Source organism: Oncorhynchus kisutch, linkage group LG29 (assembly GCF_002021735.2).
Source record: "Oncorhynchus kisutch isolate 150728-3 linkage group LG29, Okis_V2, whole genome shotgun sequence".
NCBI lineage: Eukaryota > Metazoa > Chordata > Actinopteri > Salmoniformes > Salmonidae > Oncorhynchus > Oncorhynchus kisutch.
The window spans coordinates 9,120,878-9,143,528 of record NC_034202.2 but is presented as its reverse complement, the minus strand read 5'-3'; the positions used below and the strand labels follow the sequence as shown (position 1 = coordinate 9,143,528).

General features: G+C 44.3%; 2 protein-coding genes across 3 annotated transcripts in view; both read right to left on the bottom strand.

The window, feature by feature from the left end:
* The window catches only part of vcanb (versican b), a 38,942-nt gene extending 35,348 nt beyond the window's left edge, over positions 1-3,594 (bottom strand). Inside the window, exon 1 of one of the 2 annotated variants that reach the window (XM_031809174.1) lies at positions 3,294-3,594. In XM_031809174.1, the coding sequence (XP_031665034.1) occupies positions 3,294-3,312 (19 nt within the window). In that variant the 5' untranslated portion in view covers positions 3,313-3,594. The remainder of the gene's footprint in view (positions 1-3,293) is intronic. The other variant, XM_031809173.1, reaches the window with a different exon arrangement.
* A 701-nt stretch (positions 3,595-4,295) lies between these two features.
* Positions 4,296-22,651, bottom strand: part of xrcc4 (X-ray repair complementing defective repair in Chinese hamster cells 4) — a 31,182-nt gene continuing 12,826 nt past the window's right edge. Inside the window, exons 7-8 of the mRNA XM_020465537.2 lie at positions 19,217-19,361; positions 4,296-7,137 (exon numbers count right to left, since the gene is read on the bottom strand). Coding sequence (XP_020321126.1) covers positions 7,032-7,137; positions 19,217-19,361 — 251 coding nt within the window. The 3' untranslated portion in view covers positions 4,296-7,031. The remainder of the gene's footprint in view (positions 7,138-19,216; positions 19,362-22,651) is intronic.

Sequence of the window (22,651 nt, the reverse complement as noted above, 5' to 3'; positions counted from 1 at the left end):
CGTTTTATTTTTGTTTCATCAAACCAGAGGACATTTCTCCAAATAGTACAATCTTTGTCCCAATGTGCAGTTGAAAATCGTAGTCTGACTTTTATATAGCGGTTTTGGAGCAGTGGCTTTTTCCTTGCTGAGCGGCCTTTCAGGTTATGTCGATATAGGACTCGTTTTACTGTGGATATAGACACTTTTGTACCCGTTTCCTCCAGCATCTTCACAAGGTACTTTGCTGTTGTTCTGGGATTGATTTGCACTTTTCGCACCAAAGTACGTTCATCTCTAGGAGACAGAACGCATCTCCTTCCTGTGCGGCATGACGCTGCGTGGTCCCATGGTGTTTTACTTGCATACTATTGTCTATTCAGATGTTCATGGTACCTTCAGGCGTTTGGAAATTTCTCCCAAGGACGAACCAGACTTGTGGAGGTCTACAATTTTTTGCTGAGGTCTTGGCAGATTTCTTTTGATTTTCCCATGATATCAAGCAAAGAGGCACTGAGTTTGAAGGTAGGCCTTGAAATACATCCACAGGCACACCTCCAATTGACTCAAAGTATGTCAATTAGCCTATCAGAAGCTTCTAAAGCCATGACCACATTTTCTGGAATTTTCCAAGCTGTTTAAAGGCACAGTCAACGTAGTGTATGTAAACTTCTGACCCACTGGAATTGTGTTACAGTGAATTCTATGTGAAACAATCTGTCTGTAAACAATTGTTGGAAAAAGTACTTGTGTCATGCACAAAGTAGATGTCCTAACTGACTTTCCAAAACTATTTTTTGTTAACAATACATTTGTGGAGTGGTTCAAAAACGAGTTTTAATGACTTCAACCTAAGTGTATGTAAACTTCTGACTTCAACTGTATATTATTTTTTTAAGGAACTCAGTCGGGATCTCAACTCACTGTTTAGTTCGAATAGTAGAATACACAAGGTGTAAGTTAAGCATTTGGTTGTGCATCAGCAGTTTTTCTCTTGTGTTGTCAGTCACTGAGTTACTCAATTAGCCACGTCAGCTAACAGTTTTTTGCTTGGTAAGTTAGTCTAAGCAGCTACTTAAACTTGTATTAATCATGACCAAATACGGACCATGCAGGGCACGTGCCCAGGGGCCCTGACCTCCAGAGGGCCCCCATTGATTTTGTTAGTCACTCTCACTCAAATATCATTAACATGGCATATGTCATGTGTAGAAATGCAGGTAATTAACTTTAAAACTGCAAAAAAGTGTATCTCCACCCCATGGCAAAATGGGTATAATTGCAGGAAATTTGCTTTAAAAACGGCATCTGTGCCCTATGGCAAAACGAGTAGAATTCCATGAAATATGTTGTAAATAAAACATGGTGGGGCGCTGCTTTGATTAAGGTGAGTAGTATTGTAACAATCAATGAAATGACACACTGTGACAACCGCTTCGACAAGCAGGGACAACATCAGTCCAGCAGCTCTGTGGACACGGGATTAAGACAAACACACCAGGCTGAAACTGGGGACGACTTCACTACAGACGTTCCCGCGCGCAATTGGACAGCTGCCTGTGACGCGCGCGCCACTCGGAGGCGTCCCGGAAGTTGAACAGATAAACTCGCTCGCCTCGCGCTCAGCCTCGACAGCTGATCACAGATAAGGTTATCTATGTGAGAACCTAAATCAACCTGGCCACCATAACACTGACATCTCTCTGGTTATAAATCACAGCAACCAAAGCGTCACACATGTCAATGAACAGATATCGATGTGAAACGGCAAATCGACTCGTATCCCTCTGATTGCAGTCAGGGAAAGAGCTCCAAAAGTAAATGGTTCCATGTCCCTTATATAGTGAGAGGTGATAATACAATCATATTGTCACACAACAGCTATTTTATACAAGCAACTGTTCCAGAACACAATGGCCTTGTGTTAGGATGCAGACATAACAGGAGTCTATGAAAGGCCTTGACATCACAGATGAACGGAGCATAATGCTTAAGAACAGCTCACCCCAATTCTGCCACAACAGTAGACATGGTTCTTGTTGTTTAGGCTTTCAGCGTTGAAAACCCTACATGCTAAACTTGCTTCAACCTACTTCACTTCAATACAACAATGAAATTATTCAGTAAAACACAAACGCAGAGCTAGGGAGCCATAGTCAGGGCAGGTTCCAGACAGGGCAGGTTCCAGACATAAGCGTTTGCTTCGACCTCTGGCCACTAGGGGGCCCCGACCCAAAACAAAATATATAAATTATTTTTTTAAGGAACTCCGTTTTTTTAAGGAACTCAGTTTTTTTAAGGAACTCAGCTCAACTTCACTGTTTAGTTCGAATAGTAGAATACACAAGGTGTAAGTTAAACATTTGGTTGTGCATCAGCAGTTTTTCTCTTGTGCTGTTAGTCACTGAGTTACTAAATTAGCCACGTCAGCTAACAATTTTTTGCTTGGTAAGTTAGTCTATGCAATTACTTAAACGTGTAGTAATCAGGGCCAAATACGGACCCCGCAAGGCACGTGCCCAGGGGCCCTGACCTCCAGAGGGCCCCCATTGATTTTGTTAGTCACTCTCACTCAAATATCATTAACATGGCGTAAGTCATGTGTAGAATTGCAGGTAATTAACTTCAAAAATGTAAAAATGTATCTCCACCTCAAGGCAAAATGGGTATAATTGCAGGTAATGTGCTTTAAAACCGCATCTGTGCCCTATTGCAAAATGAGAAGAATTCCATGAAATATGTTATAAAGAAAAAATGGTGGGGCGCTAGAGAGTAGCATTGGAACGATCAATGAAATGACACACTGTGACAACCGCTTCGACAAGCAGGGACAACATCAGTCCAGCAGCTCCGTGGACACGGGATTAAGACACACACACCTGGCTGAAACTGGGGACGACTTTAGTACGGACGTTACCGTGCGCAACTGGACAGCTGCCTGTGACGCGCGCCACTCGGAGGCGTCCCCGAAGTTGAATTGATAAACTCGCTCGCCTCGCGCTCAGCCTCAGCAGCTGTGCTGACAAGGTTATTTGTGACCAGCTCATCGGTGATCAGCTGTCCTTTATCAGTGTGAGAACATAAATCAACCTGGCCACCATAACGCTGACATCTCTCTGGTGATAAATCACAGCAAGCAAAACGTCAGACATGTCAATGAACAGATATCGATGTGAAACTGCAAATCGACTCGTAGGCTAAGCGACAGGAGTAAACCGCCTTTGAAAGGCATAATAAGACAAACCTTAGTATATGATAAAATACAATATGCCTACATAAAAAAAGCAATTCAATTAACATTTATAATATCATACCTTGGGTCCTGATATCCATCAAGTAAGTATTCGATCTAGTTTCCAAAGAGCCCGGGTTCCAGTCCCAGAACAAGGTCCAGAAGAGTAGATTAGCGCACAGATGTTTTGGTCCCAGCTGTTATAGCGCTCTCTTTTCCTCTCTCTTCGGAGCGCAGTCTGCTCGGTCATCAACTTGGAGTCTCCTCCACTCTGCCTCGGTTGCAAGTTCAAATCCTTCTCACACCCGCTACTATTATCTGTCACCAGCAAGAGGAGGGGCACACGTCCTACACCCCAATGTTGATACCGCCCCGTATCAGAAAACAGAGAGAGAGAGAGAGAGAGAGAGAGGTGGAAACTGAGCTGCACTTCCTAACCTCCTGCCAAACGTATGACCATAATAGAGAGAGAGACATTTCCCTCAGATTACACAGACCCACAAAGAATTCGAAAACAAACCCAATATCGATAAACTCCCATATCTATTCGGTGAAATCCCAGTGTTCCATCACAGAAGCAAGATGTATGATCTGTTGCCACAAGAAAAGAGCAACCAGTTAAGAACAAACACCATTGTAAATACAACCCATATTTCTGTTTATTTATCTTCCCTTTTGTACTTTTAACTATTTGCACATATGGCATTTGAAATGTCTTTATTCTTTTGGAACCTTTGTGAGTGTAATGTTTACAATACATTTTTATTGTTTATTTCTCTTCTGTTTATTATCTACTTCACTTGCTTTGGCAATGTAAACAAATGTTTCTCAAGACAATAAAGCCCTTCAATTGAATTGAGAGAGAGAGGAGAGAGAGACGCCCCAATTTATGCTCTATAACTTTCAATGACTCAGTAGGTCGCTGGCGGAATCCCAAACTCTGGGAATAATTTCACAATGTTTTCAATGTCTTCCGGGATGCGATTTAAGACATGTGTAGCTTTAACATACACATTATGTGCGTAGAGTAGCCAGAACCGATTATTACCGTACCACAGTTAACATACTAAAGACCACAACAACGTTTGTTATACTTCATGTTGTTAACCTACGTTTTTATTACACTTTACTCGTGTTTTATACACATAAAGAACCAACACTTCTCTTCTTCATACTAAAAACAGCAAAAAGACTGATCTTTACAGGTAATGTTTTGTCCATATCGAGTACAAAAATATCCCCTTTGTTACAGCATTATAAATTATTATAAATGGTGCACTACAAAAATATATATGTCTAATTCCCTTCTCTCTATATAACGGTCTCTTTGACTTCCTCTGTGTCGTAGTGGGCTGGGCTGGGCTGAGTAGTGACAGTGATAGAGACGGGAGGGAGTGGTGGAGGATTAACAGCGAGATGGAGGCTAGAGAAGAGCGGGAAGTCATACTGGTAGAGGAAGGGTGGCTGCGCAGAGGTGTTGAGCTAGGTATTCAGGCTTTTGTTCTAGCCTTGCTAGAACCCGATGCGACATGTCAAGGTCCTGGTGGTCCTTAGGTTAGGTAGAGGAAGGGGTAGGACACGAGCCAGGACCTTGACATGCTCAGTCAGGTTCTAGCAAGGCTGATTAGTAGAACCAGGTGTTGGCCACCCCTGTGTAGAGAGACTGAAGCAACCCACTGGGAACACAGTGGTTGAACCAATGTTTCAACGTCATTTGTCAACCTATCGCGGACTTGGAATCCACGTGGAAAGCACATTTGGATTTTCAAAAAGTAAACTAATGCGGTTTTCATCACATTTCAACAAGCATTGCAAACATTGAAATTAGGATAAAGATGCAACTTAAATACTAACCTGACTAACAATCTAATTTCAACATAATCATCAGAACTTTGTAAATGTTGAAATTGTGTTGAAAACTCCACAGAGAAACGGTAAAAATATTTTTCATCCTATATTTGTTGTTTCAATGTTGAGAGTAAAATGGAATGTTTGAATCAAAGTCAACGTTTCAACATCATGCCATCAACCTAAATAAAGAGGTACACTACATTACCAAAAGTATGTGGACACCTGCTCGGCGAACATCTCATTCCAAAATCATGAGCATTAATATGGAGTTGGTCCCCCTTTGCTGCTATATGTTGGAACATTGCTGCGGGGACTTGCTTCCATTCAGCCACGGGAGCATTAGTGAAGTCGGGCACTGATGTTGGGCGATTAGGCCAATTGGACTCTAGGAGTGTTTCCACTGCTCCTAGAGTCCAATGGCAGCGAGCTTTACACCATTCCAGCATACACTTGGCATTGCGCATGGTGATCTTAGGCTTGTGTGTTGCTGCTCGGCCATGGAAACCCAGACGATTTTTACCCGCTACGCGGTTCAGCACTTGCCAGTCCTGTTCTGCGAGCGTGTGTGGCCTACCACTTCTCAGCTGAGCCGATGTTGCTCCTAGACGTTTCCACTTCACAATAACAGCACCTACAGTTGACCGGGGCAGCTCTAGCAGGGCCAAAACTTGACGAACTGGCTTGTTGGAAAGGTGGCACCCAATGATTGAGCTCTTCAGTAAGGCAATTCTACTGCCAATGTTTGTCTATGGAGATTACATGGCTGTGTGCTCATTTTATAAACCAGTCAGCAACAGGTGAGGCTGAAATAGCCAAATCCACAAATTTGAAGGGGTGTCCACATCCTTTTGTATATATAGTGTATATTGACATAAAATGTGAAGCCACTCCAACAATTCCTGCCTGAACAGCGACTCCTACAGGTATATGAGGGGTAATGCACTTCAGTGAGAAGGAGTCTATCATCTAGTTGCCTACCTCCATGTATCCTACTTAGCTTTGGAAACAAGCTTGTATATGCTGAGCCATCAGGTGAACACAGTTAGACATCGATCAACTTTCATACTCATCTGCGTAGACTACCATTGAATCGTTGAATGTAACTCCTCTGACAATAGTTGTATACTAAAATAAATCATTAAAACAATATATGTTGATTAAATTGTACAATTGTAAGGCAACCAGCTGCAATAGGATTGTGAGCTTGCCAAAACATTTTTCCAAAACACATTTTCTGTCTGTTTGCAAAAACAAATATTTAAAAAATGCTTTGTGCTTTCAACGACATACTCTCGCAGAGTTGTCTCCATCGTTTCCTTGGAGCTGGCGTGCTTGGTGCCCTCCTGGCAAATTCAGCATCACATTGCGGTTTATCAATGCACCTATACATACTGCGGACAAGTTTGCCACCGGTGTGCACATCAATAGCTTCAGACTAAGGTAACTTGTTAGGAGGGTCGAAGAGCCCCCCCCCCCATGAATTTAAAATGTTCCCTCGGTCATGTCCTCCTCGAGCCGGGCCTGGATGGTTACCTTACAATTGTACGCTGAATATATATATATTTATTTATTCATTTTGCAGTGTATGTGAAAGTACATTCCGACTCACATTAGATTTATGTATGCAGAGTGAAACTAGGTATACTATCCATAGTTGATTGGATCTTTGACATTTTAAAATGAGTTACCATTATCACCATAAATAGGATGCCAAATTCATGATATTAATAATACACTTTTACATTTGGATCTGTAAGGTGGAAGGAATAGGATGGAAGCTCCATCACCGCACTGTTTACACCTATCCAGATCTTTCAGATCTCCAAACATCGAAGGGGTTAATTAGGGGAAGGGGTTCTAAGAGAGTTGGGACCGGCTGATAGAGTGACAGACGAAAGTGATGGAGGGAGAGAGAGATGAAAGGAGTGAGGGAGGGAAAGAATTTGATTGAGGAGTGAGTGGTCAGAACTCAGATGTCCTCAAACAGGTCCTCAGCATCAGGAATGACATCACTAGAATGCTGGGGAGCCTGGTCCTTATTGGCTGCTGCTCTGGATGATGGCAGGGGGTCCCTCCTGGCCAATAAAACAAACAAAAATGTCAGTCTAATCCAAGCAGGAAAGCAATGACTGTTGCTGACTGTACTGATTATTAAATGTATCGCGTCGGGGTGTGTGCAAGGTTTTATTTTCTAACCAATGGCTGTCTACCTGTATGGAAAACCACATTGAATGCATACTCCTGACATTCAAATCTAGGGCTGTCTGCACTTTTCGATACATAAGTGCACACACAAGCACACACACACCATACAGACAGACAGAGGAGAGAAGAGCCCTATACTATGAATCAGGTTTGAAGAGTTAGCGAGGTAACTTTGGTCAAGTCTGAGTTCAACTCGGGATAACTGGTACCATGAAAGTGGCTGACTTTTTAGAAGTATTTGGCAACAAATGTTTCAGAACTTACCTTCTCCAGGGGTAGCTAACTCCATTTATCCCGAATGAAGTGTCTGAGTTGCGGGTTGAGGACCAATGAAATCAGATACCCTCCCTCTTGCAAAGATTGCTTTTAGGAGACCGATTAATCAAATATTTAATCAAATGTTTTTGTGTGTATCATTATTTTTAATGTCTATAACAATACACATTCAGTAATGACAGCATTTTCTTTCCAAACTATGTTTTTCGTGCGTATTTAGAAATTTGCTAAAGGCAAATTGACAGCCGCAACCAACCATAGACATACAGTGCATTCGGAAAGTATTCAGAGCCATTAAGATTTTCCCACATTGTTGCATTACAACCTTACTCTAAAATGGATAGAATAGTTTTTCCCCCTCATCAATCTACACACAATACTCCATAATGACAGAGCAAAAACTGGTTTTTAGAATTTTTTCATTTTCAAACCCTCCTCATATCAACCCTGAAAGTAGGGTTGCAGAGGGAGGGTATATTACTGGTAACTTTTTCAAAAGTTTACCAGTAAACTTTAAGCATTTTTGTAACTTTTAAGTCATTTTTTGGCCTTTTGGAGAATTTCAGATTATCACAGCTGTCTAATTATCTCCGGCCATATCACATATAAAATATATCAAATAATCATATAAGACGATGAAAAAATAAAACATAGATTGTCAGAGCTGTCAAACATGATGCTAAATATAAACCATCAACTTAGTGAATAACATTGGTGTTTAATATGAGGGTTTCAACATTTACTAAATTAAAAACATGTACACACTTATTGGACTATGTCAATATGTTTTTTCATTGTAAATGTTTCAGTGTCAAACTGGTGGCAGTTGTGAAAATCATCTATAGTTGGAAGAGTTGCAGAGATTAATACAAAATAATCCATTGTTGATTAGATACATTTATCAATCACTTGACCGTTTCCTCTTGAACCTTATGGTCTTTCTACTAGAAACTCATGGACATAAAACATTTATACGGTATATTAATACGTCATTCTAAGTATAAATTACCATAGTTACCATAGATTGCCTGCTACTACCAAAAGTTCCAGTGACTTTAGCAAATGATCAGTAGTTGTGCACGTTGCCTGGAGGCAACACACACAGGGAGATATTGATTCCATTATAGAGTGCATGCAGGCAGGCGCACACCACACCACACCAACACAACCCATTACCATTCTTACCCCGAATGTTCAAACACCTGTAAACCATTTACACACTCCGAGCTCTCTCCTTTGTGGAAACAGTTTGTCAATAGTTGGGAGCAGGTTTTGCAGTGCTGTGTGTGTGCGCTCGCACGTCTTTGAGCTGAGTCACTTCACTGTAACACACTACAGTAACTGCTAACGAGTAAACAGGTTTGATACACACCGCTTTAACAGAGCTATTGGTCATATGCCGAACTGACAGCAGACACTTGTAACACATTAAAGGGACACATCGGGATTTATCTACTTCCCCAGATTCAGATGAACTTGTGCGTACCATTTTTATGTCTCTGTGTCCAGTATGAAGATGGGAGGTAGTTTTGAGAGCCAATGATAACTAGCGTTAGCGCAATGACTGGAAGTCTATGGGAATCTGCTACCATGCTGGATGTCTATGGGAATCTGCTACCATGCTGGATGTCTATGGGAATCTGCTACCATGCTGGATGTCTATGGGAATCTTCTACCATGCTGGATGTCTATGGGAATCTGCTACCATGCTGGATGCCTATGGGAATCTGCTACCATGCTGGATGTCTATGGGAATCTGCTACCATGCTGGATGTCTATGGGAATCTGCTACCATGCTGGATGTCTATGGGAATCTGCTACCATGCTGGATGCCTATGGGAATCTGCTACCATGCTGGATGTCTATGGGAATCTGCTACCATGCTGGATGCCTATGGGAATCTGCTACCATGCTGGATGTCTATGGGAATCTGCTACCATGCTGGAAGTCTATGGGAATCTGCTACCATGCTGGATGCCTATGGGAATCTGCTACCATGCTGGAAGTCTATGGGAATCTGCTACCATGCTGGAAGTCTATGGGAATCTGCTACCATGCTGGATGCCTATGGGAATCTGCTACCATGCTGGAAGTCTATGGGAATCTGCTACCATGCTGGAAGTCTATGGGAATCTGCTACCATGCTGGATGCCTATGGGAATCTGCTACCATGCTGGATGCCTATGGGAATCTGCTACCATGCTGGAAGTCTATGGGAATCTGCTAGCAGATAAGCATAGATAAGCATAGACTTAACGCTTGTTAGCAATTTGCCCTGGCGCTAGTTAGAAACTTCCTTCAAAAGTGCACACGCAGACATAAAAATGATATCTACGAGTTCATCGGACTCTGGATAAGTAGATAAAGGTCCTCATTGCCAAAATCCTGAGGTATCCCTTTAACACGATTAACTCATGTCCTTCTACCCTCCAGCAGTCCACTCGTTAAACACAGCCGCAATATTAATGAGGGCTAACAATGCAGACAGACCTGGCACTGTCATAATTGTGTGTGTGTGTGTGTGTATGTGTGTGTGTGTGTGTGTGTAGATGAAATCAGCAGTCTTGATTTCTTCCCTACTGAAAGTACAGAAGGAGGGAGCGAAATATAACCACGGCTACAGCGCAGTCAGCGCTTCACTATGCAGACGGAAAAGGTAAAACTGAGGGAGAGAGAACAAATCAAGTAGGTGGCTGGTGAGTTCTCTTTCCTCAGGTGCATTCACTTTGAGGAGCTCCATTTGACCTCACCCAATTGCTCCGGGTAAATAATCTCATTAACAAAAGGCTCACCTCTGACCTTTAGCCTCTGACTGACAGGCCACCGGTGTGTGGTGTATGCAGAGAGCAAAGCCATCCAACTTGTTTTCAATCATTATCACCAATATGAGAAAATAGTTACACCCATGGAAACACACACACACACACACACACACACACACACACACACACACACACACACACACACACACACACACACACACACACACACACACACACACACACACACACACACACACCAGTAACCTTACCCCCATCCCCAAGGTTAAGGTTTCTGTATGAAACAGAAGGTAGAGCTGACTGATGTAAACACAGATTCCTGTCTCTGAACCTCAGATGGAGAAGGTTAGTGTGTGTGTGCGTCAGTCTTTAATAGTTTGTGCCAAGTATTGTTTACAAACCCACGCAAATCAGCACCATGCAGCCACACACACACACACACACACGAGTACACACGAGCAAACACATAGCGCTGTGTCAATACCTTGTCTTGTAGTGATTATCGGTGCTGATGGTTTACAGGGCTTGTACGTGTGTACGTGTGTGTGTGTTTTGGGAACTGCAGTATAATCTAGACCAGAGAGGGTTAGTTTGTCATGGGAAAAATCAGCCGAGGCACAGCAGAACAGTAAACGGACAGATCCACATTCTCTACAACTCAAGCCCCACTGAGTATGACACCTTTTACACCAAGAAATGACACAACATGCAACAATTTCAAAAGACTGCACTGAGTTACAGTTCATATATGGAAATCAGTCAATTTAAATAAATTCATTAGGCCCTAATCTATGGATTTCACATAAACAGGAATACAGAAATGCATCTGTTGGTCACAGATACCTTAACAAAAGGTTGGGGCACGGATCAGAAAACCAGTCAGTATCTGGGGGACACCATTTGACTCATGCAGCGCAACACATCTCCTTCACATAGCGTTGATCAGGCTGTTGACTGTGGCCTGTGGAATGTTGTCCCACTCCTCTTGTGCGAAGCTGCTGGATATTGGTGGGAACTGGAACACACTGTCTTACACGTCGATCCAGAGCATCCCAAACATGTTCAATAGGTGACATGTCTGGTGAGTACACAGGCCATGGAAGAACTGGGATATTTTCAGCCCTCCAGGAATTGTGTACAGATCCTTGCGACATGGGGCCGTGCCTTATCATGCTGAAACATGAGGTGATGGGCGGTGGATGAATGGCACAACAATGGACCTCGGGATCTCGTCACGGTATCTCTGTGCATTCAAATTGCCATCGATAAAATGCAATTGTGTTTCGTTGTCCGTAGCTTATTCCTGCCCATACCATAATGCCACCGACACCATGGGTCACTACTTCCACAATGTTGACCTCAGCAAACCGCTCACCCACACTCGTCTCAGACCATCCCGCAGGTGAAGAAGCTGACGCTGTTTAATTAGATTATTGATATGCAACACCTGTCAGGTGGATGGGTTGTCATGGCAAAGGAGAAAAGCTCAGTAACAGGGATGTAAACATATTTGCGCAAAACATTTGAGAGAAATACACTTTTTGTGCAGATGGAACATTTCTGAGATCTTTTATTTTTGCTCATATTGCGTTAAAATTTTTGCCCAGTGTAAGACTTTCTCGAATCAAAGCCCCTACTGGACTGTCAGTCTGTGCCCGATCTCCTTAGCTTTACCCAGAATCTTCTCTTAAATATCCAATGCCCCCACAATACTTAATAAAAATCAACAGACATGTGATCTGATATTTAGACCACACTGTGCTTGTATATCAGCAACCAACAAGAACGCTGAGAAATAAACAACCGCTTTCAGAACAAAGAGCATCAATTAAAACATGGCTTCGGGTCTTATTGTGCCAAGAGTTAGTTCTCCTGCAGCTGACGTACAGTACTAATCCTCCCATGACCAGCTGGACCGCCTGAAGCTACCTGGTGTGATTCTCGATTGATATTGACATTGTACTGCATAGTAGAGAAGAGTTTGCAAGTAAGCATTTCACTTTACCGAGCGCACGTGATCATTACACTGATTTGATGTGTGTGTGTATGTGTGTGTGTATGCATGTGTGCCGCCTGAAGCTACCTGTTGTGTGTGTGTGTGTGTGTGTATGCATGTGTGCCGCCTGAAGCTACCTGTTGTGTGTGTGTGTGTGTGTGTGTGTGTGTGTGTGTGTGTGCCAGCATGTGTGTGTGTTTTAGTCTAAAACACAATTAGCAGTACCATAAAGCCAGAGAGCCTGCAGGAGAGCAGTGGCATTTTAACACTAATAAAGTGAGTTGCAGTTTAGATGGCCGGAGGGTGGCCAGCTGTGGTGTTTTCCACAGGTTGTCCTCAAGCACACTGCAGGAGTGGAAAGTGTGAGGTCAGCTGGTTGGGTAAGTTCAGGAACGGCCGAGTGGGCAGCTACAACGTGGAGAGACTATGGGCCAACAAATATACTGTTTCGTTCTGTTGAATCTCCTCTATTTCTCCTCTACTCCCTTCTCTTGTCCTCTCCGGGTCGTTCCATAACATTTCAGCAAACCATGACACCCATGTGTTTTTCCCCCTGTTCACGGACATTTGTAATTTAAGCTGTTGGGTTTATATCCCATCCTGCATCCTGATATTACCAGGTTGACCACTAGATGGGGCTGTTCCTGCTATTTGGTGATCATTGTTAATGGGATAGTAAATACTGTTTTTCTTACCCTGTAAGCAGGCTATGGACCAGGTATGACAGCAACCCATGCTTGGATTTGTTTAGCTGGCCACAGTTTCAAATGCAAACTTTGACCATTTCTTTGGATTCCTCATGTCTAACTCAATAGCTAGCTTTTCATCCAATTGGCTACAGATTTTCATGTGAATATTCTCAAATCTGCATAGAAGAAAGTGAATTTTCCCACCAGAGATGCATTTCCATCACATTGACTTGTTACAGTTAAAAGGCTGTGAGTGATGACAGTGTACATAAAACACCTTTTGGCGGTTAAACTCCCACGTAACGAATAAAAAAATCCATCGCATTAAAAAAAAACTCTACTGATGGTTCTCACAAAAATATATAGCGTGTGCAAACTCTAATATTGGCATGTGCAGTGTTGCTTAGAGCACACATATAGCCTACATGATGAGATTATTGTCATGGACAAAAGAGTGAGATTATAGAAAACAAACTATACTCACATAAAAAGTTTGGACGGAAACCCTGGTTACTGTTAGAAAAAAGTATGGTACAAAACGAACATCAGGTACTATAACCCTAACCCTATAAATTAAGCATCCCGGAGTCACCTCTTCGCCGTTGAGATTGGTGTTTATTGCGGGTACTATAAAATGAAGCTGCCCATTGAGGATTTGTGAGGCATCCATTTCTCAAACTAGACACTAATGTACTTGTCCTCTTGCTCAGTTGGGGCCTCCCGCTCTTTCTATTCTGGTTAGAGACAGTTTGTGCTGTTCTGTGAAGGGAGTAGTACACAGCGTTGTACGAGATCTTCAGTTTCTTGGCAATTTCTCGCATGGAATAGCCTTCATTTCTCAGAACAAGAATAGACCGACAAGTTCCAGAAGAAAGTTCTTTGTTTCTGGCAATTTTGAGCCTGTAATTGAACCCACAAATGCTGATGCTCCAGATACCAAATCAAATAAATTTTTATTTGTCACATACACATGGTTAGCAGATGTTAATGCGAGTGTAGCAAAATGCTTGTGATTCTAGTTCCGACAATACAGTATTAACCAACGAGTAATCTAACCTAACAATTCCACAACAACTACCTTATACACACAGTGTAAAGGAATGAAAGAATATGTACATACAAATATAGGAATGAGTGATGATACAGAACGGCATAGGCAAGATGCAGTAGATGGTATCGAGTACAGCATATACATATGAGATGAGTAATGTAGGGTATGTAAACATATAAAAGTGGCATTGTTTAAAGTGGATAGTGATACATGTATTACATCAAGATGGCAAGATGCAGTAGATGGTATAGAGTACAGTATACACATATGAGATGAATAATGTAGGGTATGTAAACATTATATGAAGTGGCATTGTTTAAAGTGGCTAGTGATACATGTATTGTATAAAGATGCAGTAGATGATATAGAGTACAGTATATACATATGCATATGAGATGAGTAATGTAGGGTATGTAAACATTATATTAAGTAGCATTGTTTAATGTGGCTAGTGATATATTTTACATCAATTTCCATTATTAAAGTGGCTGGAGTTGAGTCAGTGTGTTGGCAGCAGCCACTCAATGTTAGTGGTGGCTGTTTAACAGTCTGATGGCCTTAAGATAGAAGCTGTTTTTCAGTCTCTTGGTCCCTGCTTTGATGCACCTGTACTGACCTCGCTACTGGATGATAGCGGGGTGAACAGGCAGTGGCTCGGGTGGTTGATGTCCTTGATGATCTTTATGGCCTTCCTGTGACATCGGGTGGTGTAGGTGTCCTGGAGGGCAGGTAGTTTGCCCCCAGTGACGCGTTGTGCAGACCTCACTACCCTCTGGAGAGCCTTACAGTTGTGGGCGGAGCAGTTGCCGTACCAGGCGGTGATACAGCCCGACAGGATGCTCTCGATTGTGCATCTGTAAAAGTTTGTGAGTGCTTTTGGTGACAAGAAACATTTCTTCAGCCACCTGAGGTTGAAGAGGCGCTGCTGTGTAGATGGACTAATTCAGTTTGTCCATGATGTGTATGCCGAGGAACTTAAAACTTACTACCCTCTCCACTACTGTCCCGTCGATGTGGATAGGGGGGTGCCCCCTCTGCTGTTTCCTGAAGTCCACGATCATCTCCTTTGTTTTCTTGACATTGAGTGTGAGGTTATTTTCCTGACATCACACTCCGAGGGTCATCACCTCCTCCCTGTAGGCCGTCTCGTCGTTGTTGGTAATCAAGCCTACCACTGTAGTGTCGTCTGCAAACTTGATGATTGAGTTGGAGGCGTGCATGGCCACGTAGTCGTGGGGGAACAGGGAGTACAGGAGAGGGCTCAGAACGCACCCTTTTGGGGTCCCAGTGTTGAGGATCAGCGGGGTGGAGATTCTGTTACCTACCCTCACCACCTTTGGGCGGCCCGTCAGGAAGTCGTACCTAGTTGCACAGGGTGAGGTCGAGACCCAGGGTCTCGAGCTTGATGACGAGTTTGGAGGGTACTATGGTGTTAAATGCTGAGCTGTAGTCGATGAACAGCATTCTCACGTAGGTATTCCTCTTATCCAGATGGGTTAGGGCAGTGTGCAGTGTGGTTGCGATTGCGTCGTCTGTGGACCTGTTATGGCGGTAAGCAAATTGGAGTGGGTCTAGGGTGTCAGGTAGGGTGGAGGTGATATGGTCCTTGACTAGTCTCTCAAAGCACTTCATGATGACGGAAGTGAGTGCTACTGGGCGGTAGTCGTTTAGCTCAGTTACCTTAGCTTTCTTGGGAACAGGAACAATGGTGGCCCTCTTGAAGCATGTGGGAACAGCAGACTGGGATAAGGATTGATTGAATATGTCCATAAACACACCAGCCAGCTGGTCTGCACATGCTCGGAGTATGCGGCTGGGGATGCCGTCTGGGCCTACAGCCTTGCGAGGGTTAACACGTTTAAATGTTTTACTGACGTCGGCTGCAGTGAAGGAGAGTCTTCAGGTTTTGGTAGCGGGCAATGTCAGTTGCACTATATTGTCCTCAAAGCGAGCAAAGAAGTTGTTTAATCTGTCTGGGAGCAAGAGATCCCGGTCCGGGGCTGGTTTTCTTTTTGTAATCCTTGATTGACTGTAGACCCTGCCAGAAAGCTCTTGTGTCTGAGCCGTTGAATTGCGACTGTACTTTGTCTCTATACTGACGCTTAGCTTGTTTGATTGCCTTGCGGAGGGAATAGCTACACTGTTTGTATTCGGTCATGTTTCCGGTCTCCTTGCCCTGATTAAAAGCAGTGGTTCGCGCTTTCAGTTTTCATGTTTTAATAAATGCTGTGGGTACAACATCACCGATACACTTGCTAATAAACTCGCTCACCGAATCAGCGTATTCGTCAATGTTGTTGTTTGACGCAATGCGGAACATATCCCAGTCCACGTGATCGAAGCAATCTTGAAGCGTATAATCAGATTGGTCGGACCAGTGTTGAACAGACCTGAGCGCGGGAGCTTCCTGTTTTAGTTTCTTTAGGCAGGGAGCAACAAAATGGAGTCGTGGTCAGCTTTTCCGAAAGGAGGGCGGAGGAGGGCCTTATATACGTTGCGGAAGTTAGAATAACAATGATCAAGAGTTTTACCAGCCATGGTAGCACAATCGATATGCTGATAGAAGTCTTGTTTTCAGATTAGTCTTGTTAAAATCCCCAGCTACAATTAATGCAGCCTCGGGTTATGTGGTTCCCAGTTTACATAGAGTCAAATGAAGTTTGTTCAGGGCCATCGATGTGTCTGCTTGGGGGGGAATATATGCGGCTGTGATTATAATCGAAGAGAATTCTCTTGGTAGATAATGCGGTCGGCATTTGATTGTGAGGAATTCTAAGTCAGGTGAACAGAAGGACTTGAGTTCCTGTATGTTGTTATGATCACACCACATCTCATTAATCATAATGCATACCCCCCCGCCCTTCTTCTTACCAAAAAGATACTTGTTTCTGTCGGCGCGATGCGTGAAGAAACCAGCTAACACAACGTACCATTGGAACACAGGAGTGATGGTTGCTGATAATGGGCCTCTGCACGCCTATGTAGATATTCCATTTTAAAAAATCTGCCGTTTCCAGCTACAATAGTCATTTACAACATTAACAATGTCTACACTGTATTTCTGATCAATTTGATGCTATTTTGTGCTTTTCTTTCAAAAACAAGGACATTTCTAAGTGACCCCAAACTTTTGAACGGTAGTGTATATTTCAACAAAATAATGTTGCCGGAATGCTAATCGTATTAGTTTCTAACAGAAATGATTTCAGAACAGTCGGAGATGGTGGATGTCGAAATCCTCTTCTGCTTTTTGAGGTGGAACGACCCCTCCTCCTCGAGGTGGAACGACCAGTTTCCTCTCTTTTCCTCTCCTCCACTCCTTTCCTCTCTTCGGGACTAGGAGGTAGTATTATTATGTCTTTATCATCTGTCACTGCATGGCAGCCACAAGCAGATCCATGACACCAGGAAGCAATGTCACACAGTTAAGTGTGTGGTGACAGAATGATGAGTAGGAGATCCTTGTCCCCTTCTCCTGCTCTCCTGTCTCCTGCTTTCCTCTCTCCCCTCCACTCATTTCCTTTCTCCTCCTCACATCTCCTCCTTTCCTCCCCTCTTGAAACCAACAGTGATGTGTTAATAGCCGACAGACAACCAGTAGCATTGTGTATTCATCTATCGTTGCATCATACACCATGTTTGTTTAACTATGCCAAGCTACTGTCTGTAGATTGAATGGTCTTTTTATTCATCGTTTTTTTCTCCTAAGGTACTTCTTGTGCTTTTAAAAGCTCTCTTCCAACTCTCTCTGGTGGGTCCATGAGTGACTTAACTCCAGTCAGTCAGCCAACAGTTTGAGCCTGCAGGAGAGCAGTGGCATTTTAACACTAATAAAGTGAGCTGCAGTGTAGATGTGATAGGGCCGTAGGGTGGCCAGCCGTGGTAAGGGTTGTCCACTAGCACACTGCAGGGGTGGAAAATGTGAGGCCAGCTGATGGGGTAAGTTCAGGGACGTCCTAGCAGCCGCAACTAGAACATGGAGAGCCTATAGGTCAACAAATACACTTTTCCTTTTAATCTCCTCTTGTTTCCTCTTGTTCTTCTCCTCTCTTCAGGACTAGGAGGTGGTGGCATTATGTCTTCATCGTCTGTCACCGCATGGCAGCCACAAGCAGATCCATGACACTGGGAACGATGTCACACAGTTAAGTGTGTGGTGACAGAATGATGAATAGATCCTTACGAACTAACCTCGTGATCCTCTTTTTGTCCCCATCTCCTCCTCTCAACTCCACTCATGTCATCTCCTCTCCTTCTTCCCGCTGACCAACAGTGATGAGTTAATAGCGAAAGACAACCCGTAGCATTGTGGATTCATCTAATGTTGCATTATACACAATGTTTATCTACGCTAAGCCACAGTCTGTATTATAGGGTGAGTATTTTATTTATAGGGATTATTTAAGGGAATTTAAAAGCCCAGGTCTTCCAACCCTCTCTGGCCGTTGTTGGCCTGGTGATTAAATGTTTTTCCTGCCTGTCATGTGTGAGAAGGTTTATACATGCAGTCGCACATACGCGCAAGTGCACCATTGTGAGGTGGCAAGAGTGGACCCAGTTTACGACAGCTACCATGTAAATCACACAATCACATATGGAATTTGGCTAAAACAGTTTGGTTTTCAAAGCTACGGTAGTTCCCTATGTTGTGATCCAGTCTTGTTTGAGAGCTCGCCTGCTGCTAGGTGTGTAAAGCTGTAACATGGAGTTATTTTCCCATTCATGAACACAGACAGAGACAGAATATCAGTGGAAAAGCAAGTGCCTTTTACATATCTATGAAAAAGTCTCAGATGCTGAGTGAGAGAGAGAGAGAGAGAGAGAGAGAGAGAGAGAGAGAGAGAGAGAGAGAGAGAGAGAGAGAGAGAGAGAGAGAGAGAGAGAGAGAGAGAGAGAGAGAGAGAGAGAGAGAGAGAGAGAGAGAGAGGGAGAAAAGTAGGGAGAGAGGGGTGGGGAGGAAGAGAGAGTGAAGGGGGGGGGCAGAACAAAGTGACATTCCCATTTCAGAGACGAGAAATACCAAGATTCAGAACAGATCTACCACACAGATCTACCCAGGAGACCATGTTGGGAAACTCATCGTCATGTCATAGCCCTATGTGTTTCTCAGACACCCTTGCCACTATATGTGTGTGTGTGTGTGTGTTATGTCCGTACCTCGGTTTCTGCGCTGGCTCCGAGGTCGTTCTCTTAGCAACGGTGTCAGGAGGTTGCAGGTGGCGGAAGCGGCGTTTACGGGAGGGTGCCACGTCTGGGATGTCATTCAGACTGTCGTCCAATGGGCTGCGGCTACGCGAAGTCCCTGAGGAGAGAACACACACGAGTCAAAATACAATGCCTTCAGAAAGTAAACAGCCCAAAGCAACACTGGAATGGCTTCGGAACAATAATGTGAAAGTCCAGACTTGAATCCCATTGAAAATCTGTGGAAAGACTTGAAGATTGCTGTTCACCGCCGCTCCCCATCTAAAGTAACAGAGCTTGAGAAAATCTGCAAGGAACAATGGGAGAAAAATCACAAAATCCAGATGCGCAAAGCTGATAGAGACGTCTCAAAGTGTGAATACTTACGTAAATGAGGTATTTCTATATTTCTTTTTCAATACATTTCTAAAATCAAGTTTTCACTTTGTCATTATGGGGTATTGTGTGAAAATATATATTTAATCCATTTTGAATTTAGGCTGTTATACAACAAAATGTGGAATAAGTCAAGGGGTATGAATACTTTCTGATCGCACGGTATATAAATGTAACCTTCGAGCTACTGAGTCACACAGTCAATACGGAGTCCAATTGTAAGATTGGGTCGTAAACTAAAATGAGTTCCAGACGTCCACAACAGAATACTTGACTCTACTATGTAAAATGTTTTTTAAAAAACACCTACTACATTGCTTGCTACATGATTCTCAGCTTCTTAAACACACAGTGAACACCAGCAGAGTTTGGGTCTGCAGCCACCAACATCTGGTCTGTTCAGGAAGGAAGGAGTTTGTGTGCTCCTCCCTCCCCTCCTCTCAGGTGTCCCCTTCCTTCCACAGATCAGCACGTTTGACTGATGAGAGGATAGGGAAACGTGCCCAAAGTAGACAAGTGGAGGGAGGAGGAGAGGGGGAAATAGACACATGGATGGGGAGGGAGGGGGGGGGGGGGGTAGGAGAAGAAGTAGACAAGTGGAGGGAGGAGGAGAGGGGGAAATAGACACATGGATGGGGAGGGGGGGTAGGAGAAGAAGTAGACAAGTGGAGGGAGGAGGAGAGGGGGAAATAGACACATGGATGGGGGGGTAGGAGAAGGTGTAGACAAGTGGAGGGAGGAGGAGAGGGGGAAATAGACACATGGATGGGGAGTGGGGGTAGGAGAAGGTGTAGACACTTGGAGGGAGGAGGAGAGGGGGAAATAGACACATGGATGGGGAGGGGGGGGTAGGAGAAGGTGTACACAAGTGGAGGGAGGAGGAGAGGGGGAAATAGACACATGGATGGGGAGGGGGGGGTAGGAGAAGGTGTAGACAAGTGGAGGGAGGAGGAGAGGGGGAAATAGACACATGGATGGGGAGGGGGGGGGGTAGGAGAAGAAGTAGACAAGTGGAGGGAGGAGGAGAGGGGGAAATAGACACGGATGGGGAGGGGGGGGTAGGAGAAGGTGTAGACAAGTGGAGGGAGGAGGAGAGGGGGAAATAGACACATGGATGGGGAGGGGGGGGGGTAGGAGAAGAAGTAGACAAGTGGAGGGAGGAGGAGAGGGGGAAATAGACACATGGATGGGGAGGGGGGGGGGGGGGTAGGAGAAGGTGTAGACAAGTGGAGGGAGGAGGAGAGGGGGAAATAGACATGGATGGGGAGGGGGGGGGGTAGGAGAAGAAGTAGACAAGTGGAGGGAGGAGGAGGGGGGGAATAGACACATGGATGGGGAGGGGGGGAATAGACACATGGATGGGGAGGGGGGGGGGGGGGGGGTAGGAGAAGAAGAAATCCATCAGCATCACCAGCATCAAAACGGCTGCTTGCTTATTAGTCCATTTAGCCAAGTACAGGGGAGGTCATATTCCGGCTTTAGAATTATTACTCATAGTCTAATAAGAGTTCTATTCAGTGTTTGACAGTAACATGAGTCTCTGGTCACTCAGGCTGGCAGTCTGTAAAAACACTGTGTTAAACTGAATAGCCTCATTCATCACATTCGGCAGGCAGGCAGGCAGGCAGGCAGGCAACATACAAGTAAAAGCTAACAACTGGAGTGGGTGAGACATTGGGTAAATGGGAGGTCAATCCATGGTGTCTGTAGCCATAATGTGACACCTGGGTCGTTATAAACCGGAGTCACACACAGTTAACGACCCACAGCCACGCACACGCGTGCGGGAGGAGACACACACACACGAGCGCGCAGAATGTGACACCTGGGTTCTGATAAACCGGAGTCACACATAGTTAACAACACACAGCCCCACACACACACACAGCCCCACACACACACACACACACACGAACACACACACACACACACACACACACACACACACACACACAGCTTGGTATGGGGCTAGCCAAGAAATAAACAGACTGGATGAAAGATAATGAACTGGTAAAGTGTGTTATAACACACACACACATACACAGTTTATCTCAATCTCATTAGTGAAAACATAACCACTTTGCCCCTTCCCCATTTTCTATGCCCTTCCTGGCAACACACTAATAAACTGACTCATTGTCACGGCAACCAAAGCAACACAGGAACCCATGTCTATAACCAAAGCAACACAGGAACCCATGTCTATTTCCCCATCAGTCATAGAACACAGCTGGGAGAGGGAGGGACACAGCCAATACCTACCCAATACTCCTGCTATAACCCTAATCCACCATCTCCATCACATTGCACAGCTGGGAGAGGGAGGGACACAACCAATACCTACCCAATACTCCTGCTATAACCCTAATCCACCATCTCCATCACATTGCACAGCTGGGAGAGGGAGGGACACAACCAATACCTACCCAATACTCCTGCTATAACCCTAATCCACCATCTCCATCACATTGCACAGCTGGGAGAGACAAAGAGACTTCTAGGGATCTTCCCATATAAGTAAGGTAAATAAAACTCGGTCTGAGCCAGAACGGCCTATTTATACCTACCACTCAGCCCAACAACAACCCTTATTTACCACCTCAATCGCAACACACAGCTGGGAGAAACAGGGGGGCTTGGGGCCCTATACCCACCACCCCAAAGGGCCCCCTACCCACTATACCAGCCCAGTCTACTCTAGAAGTGGTGCCTGACCCCGGTAAGTGCTCCAGCAGTAGAAGTAGAGGTGTGGTTAGCGGTGTTCCAGGCGGAAAGGTCAGAGAGGCCCGCTACACTTCTCACTCACAGAGGGTTACGCAATGATCACTCACTGATGTCATCGCTGGTGCCATCGCTGGTGCAAGAATAACACCAGTCATATAGACAGAATCGGACAGATTCAGTACACACACACACACACACACAGGCACGAGTGCACACTCACCACACAGCTATACCATGACTGCCCGTCGTGCCATGTGTAACGTAGATTTACAAGATTCTTGGAGTACC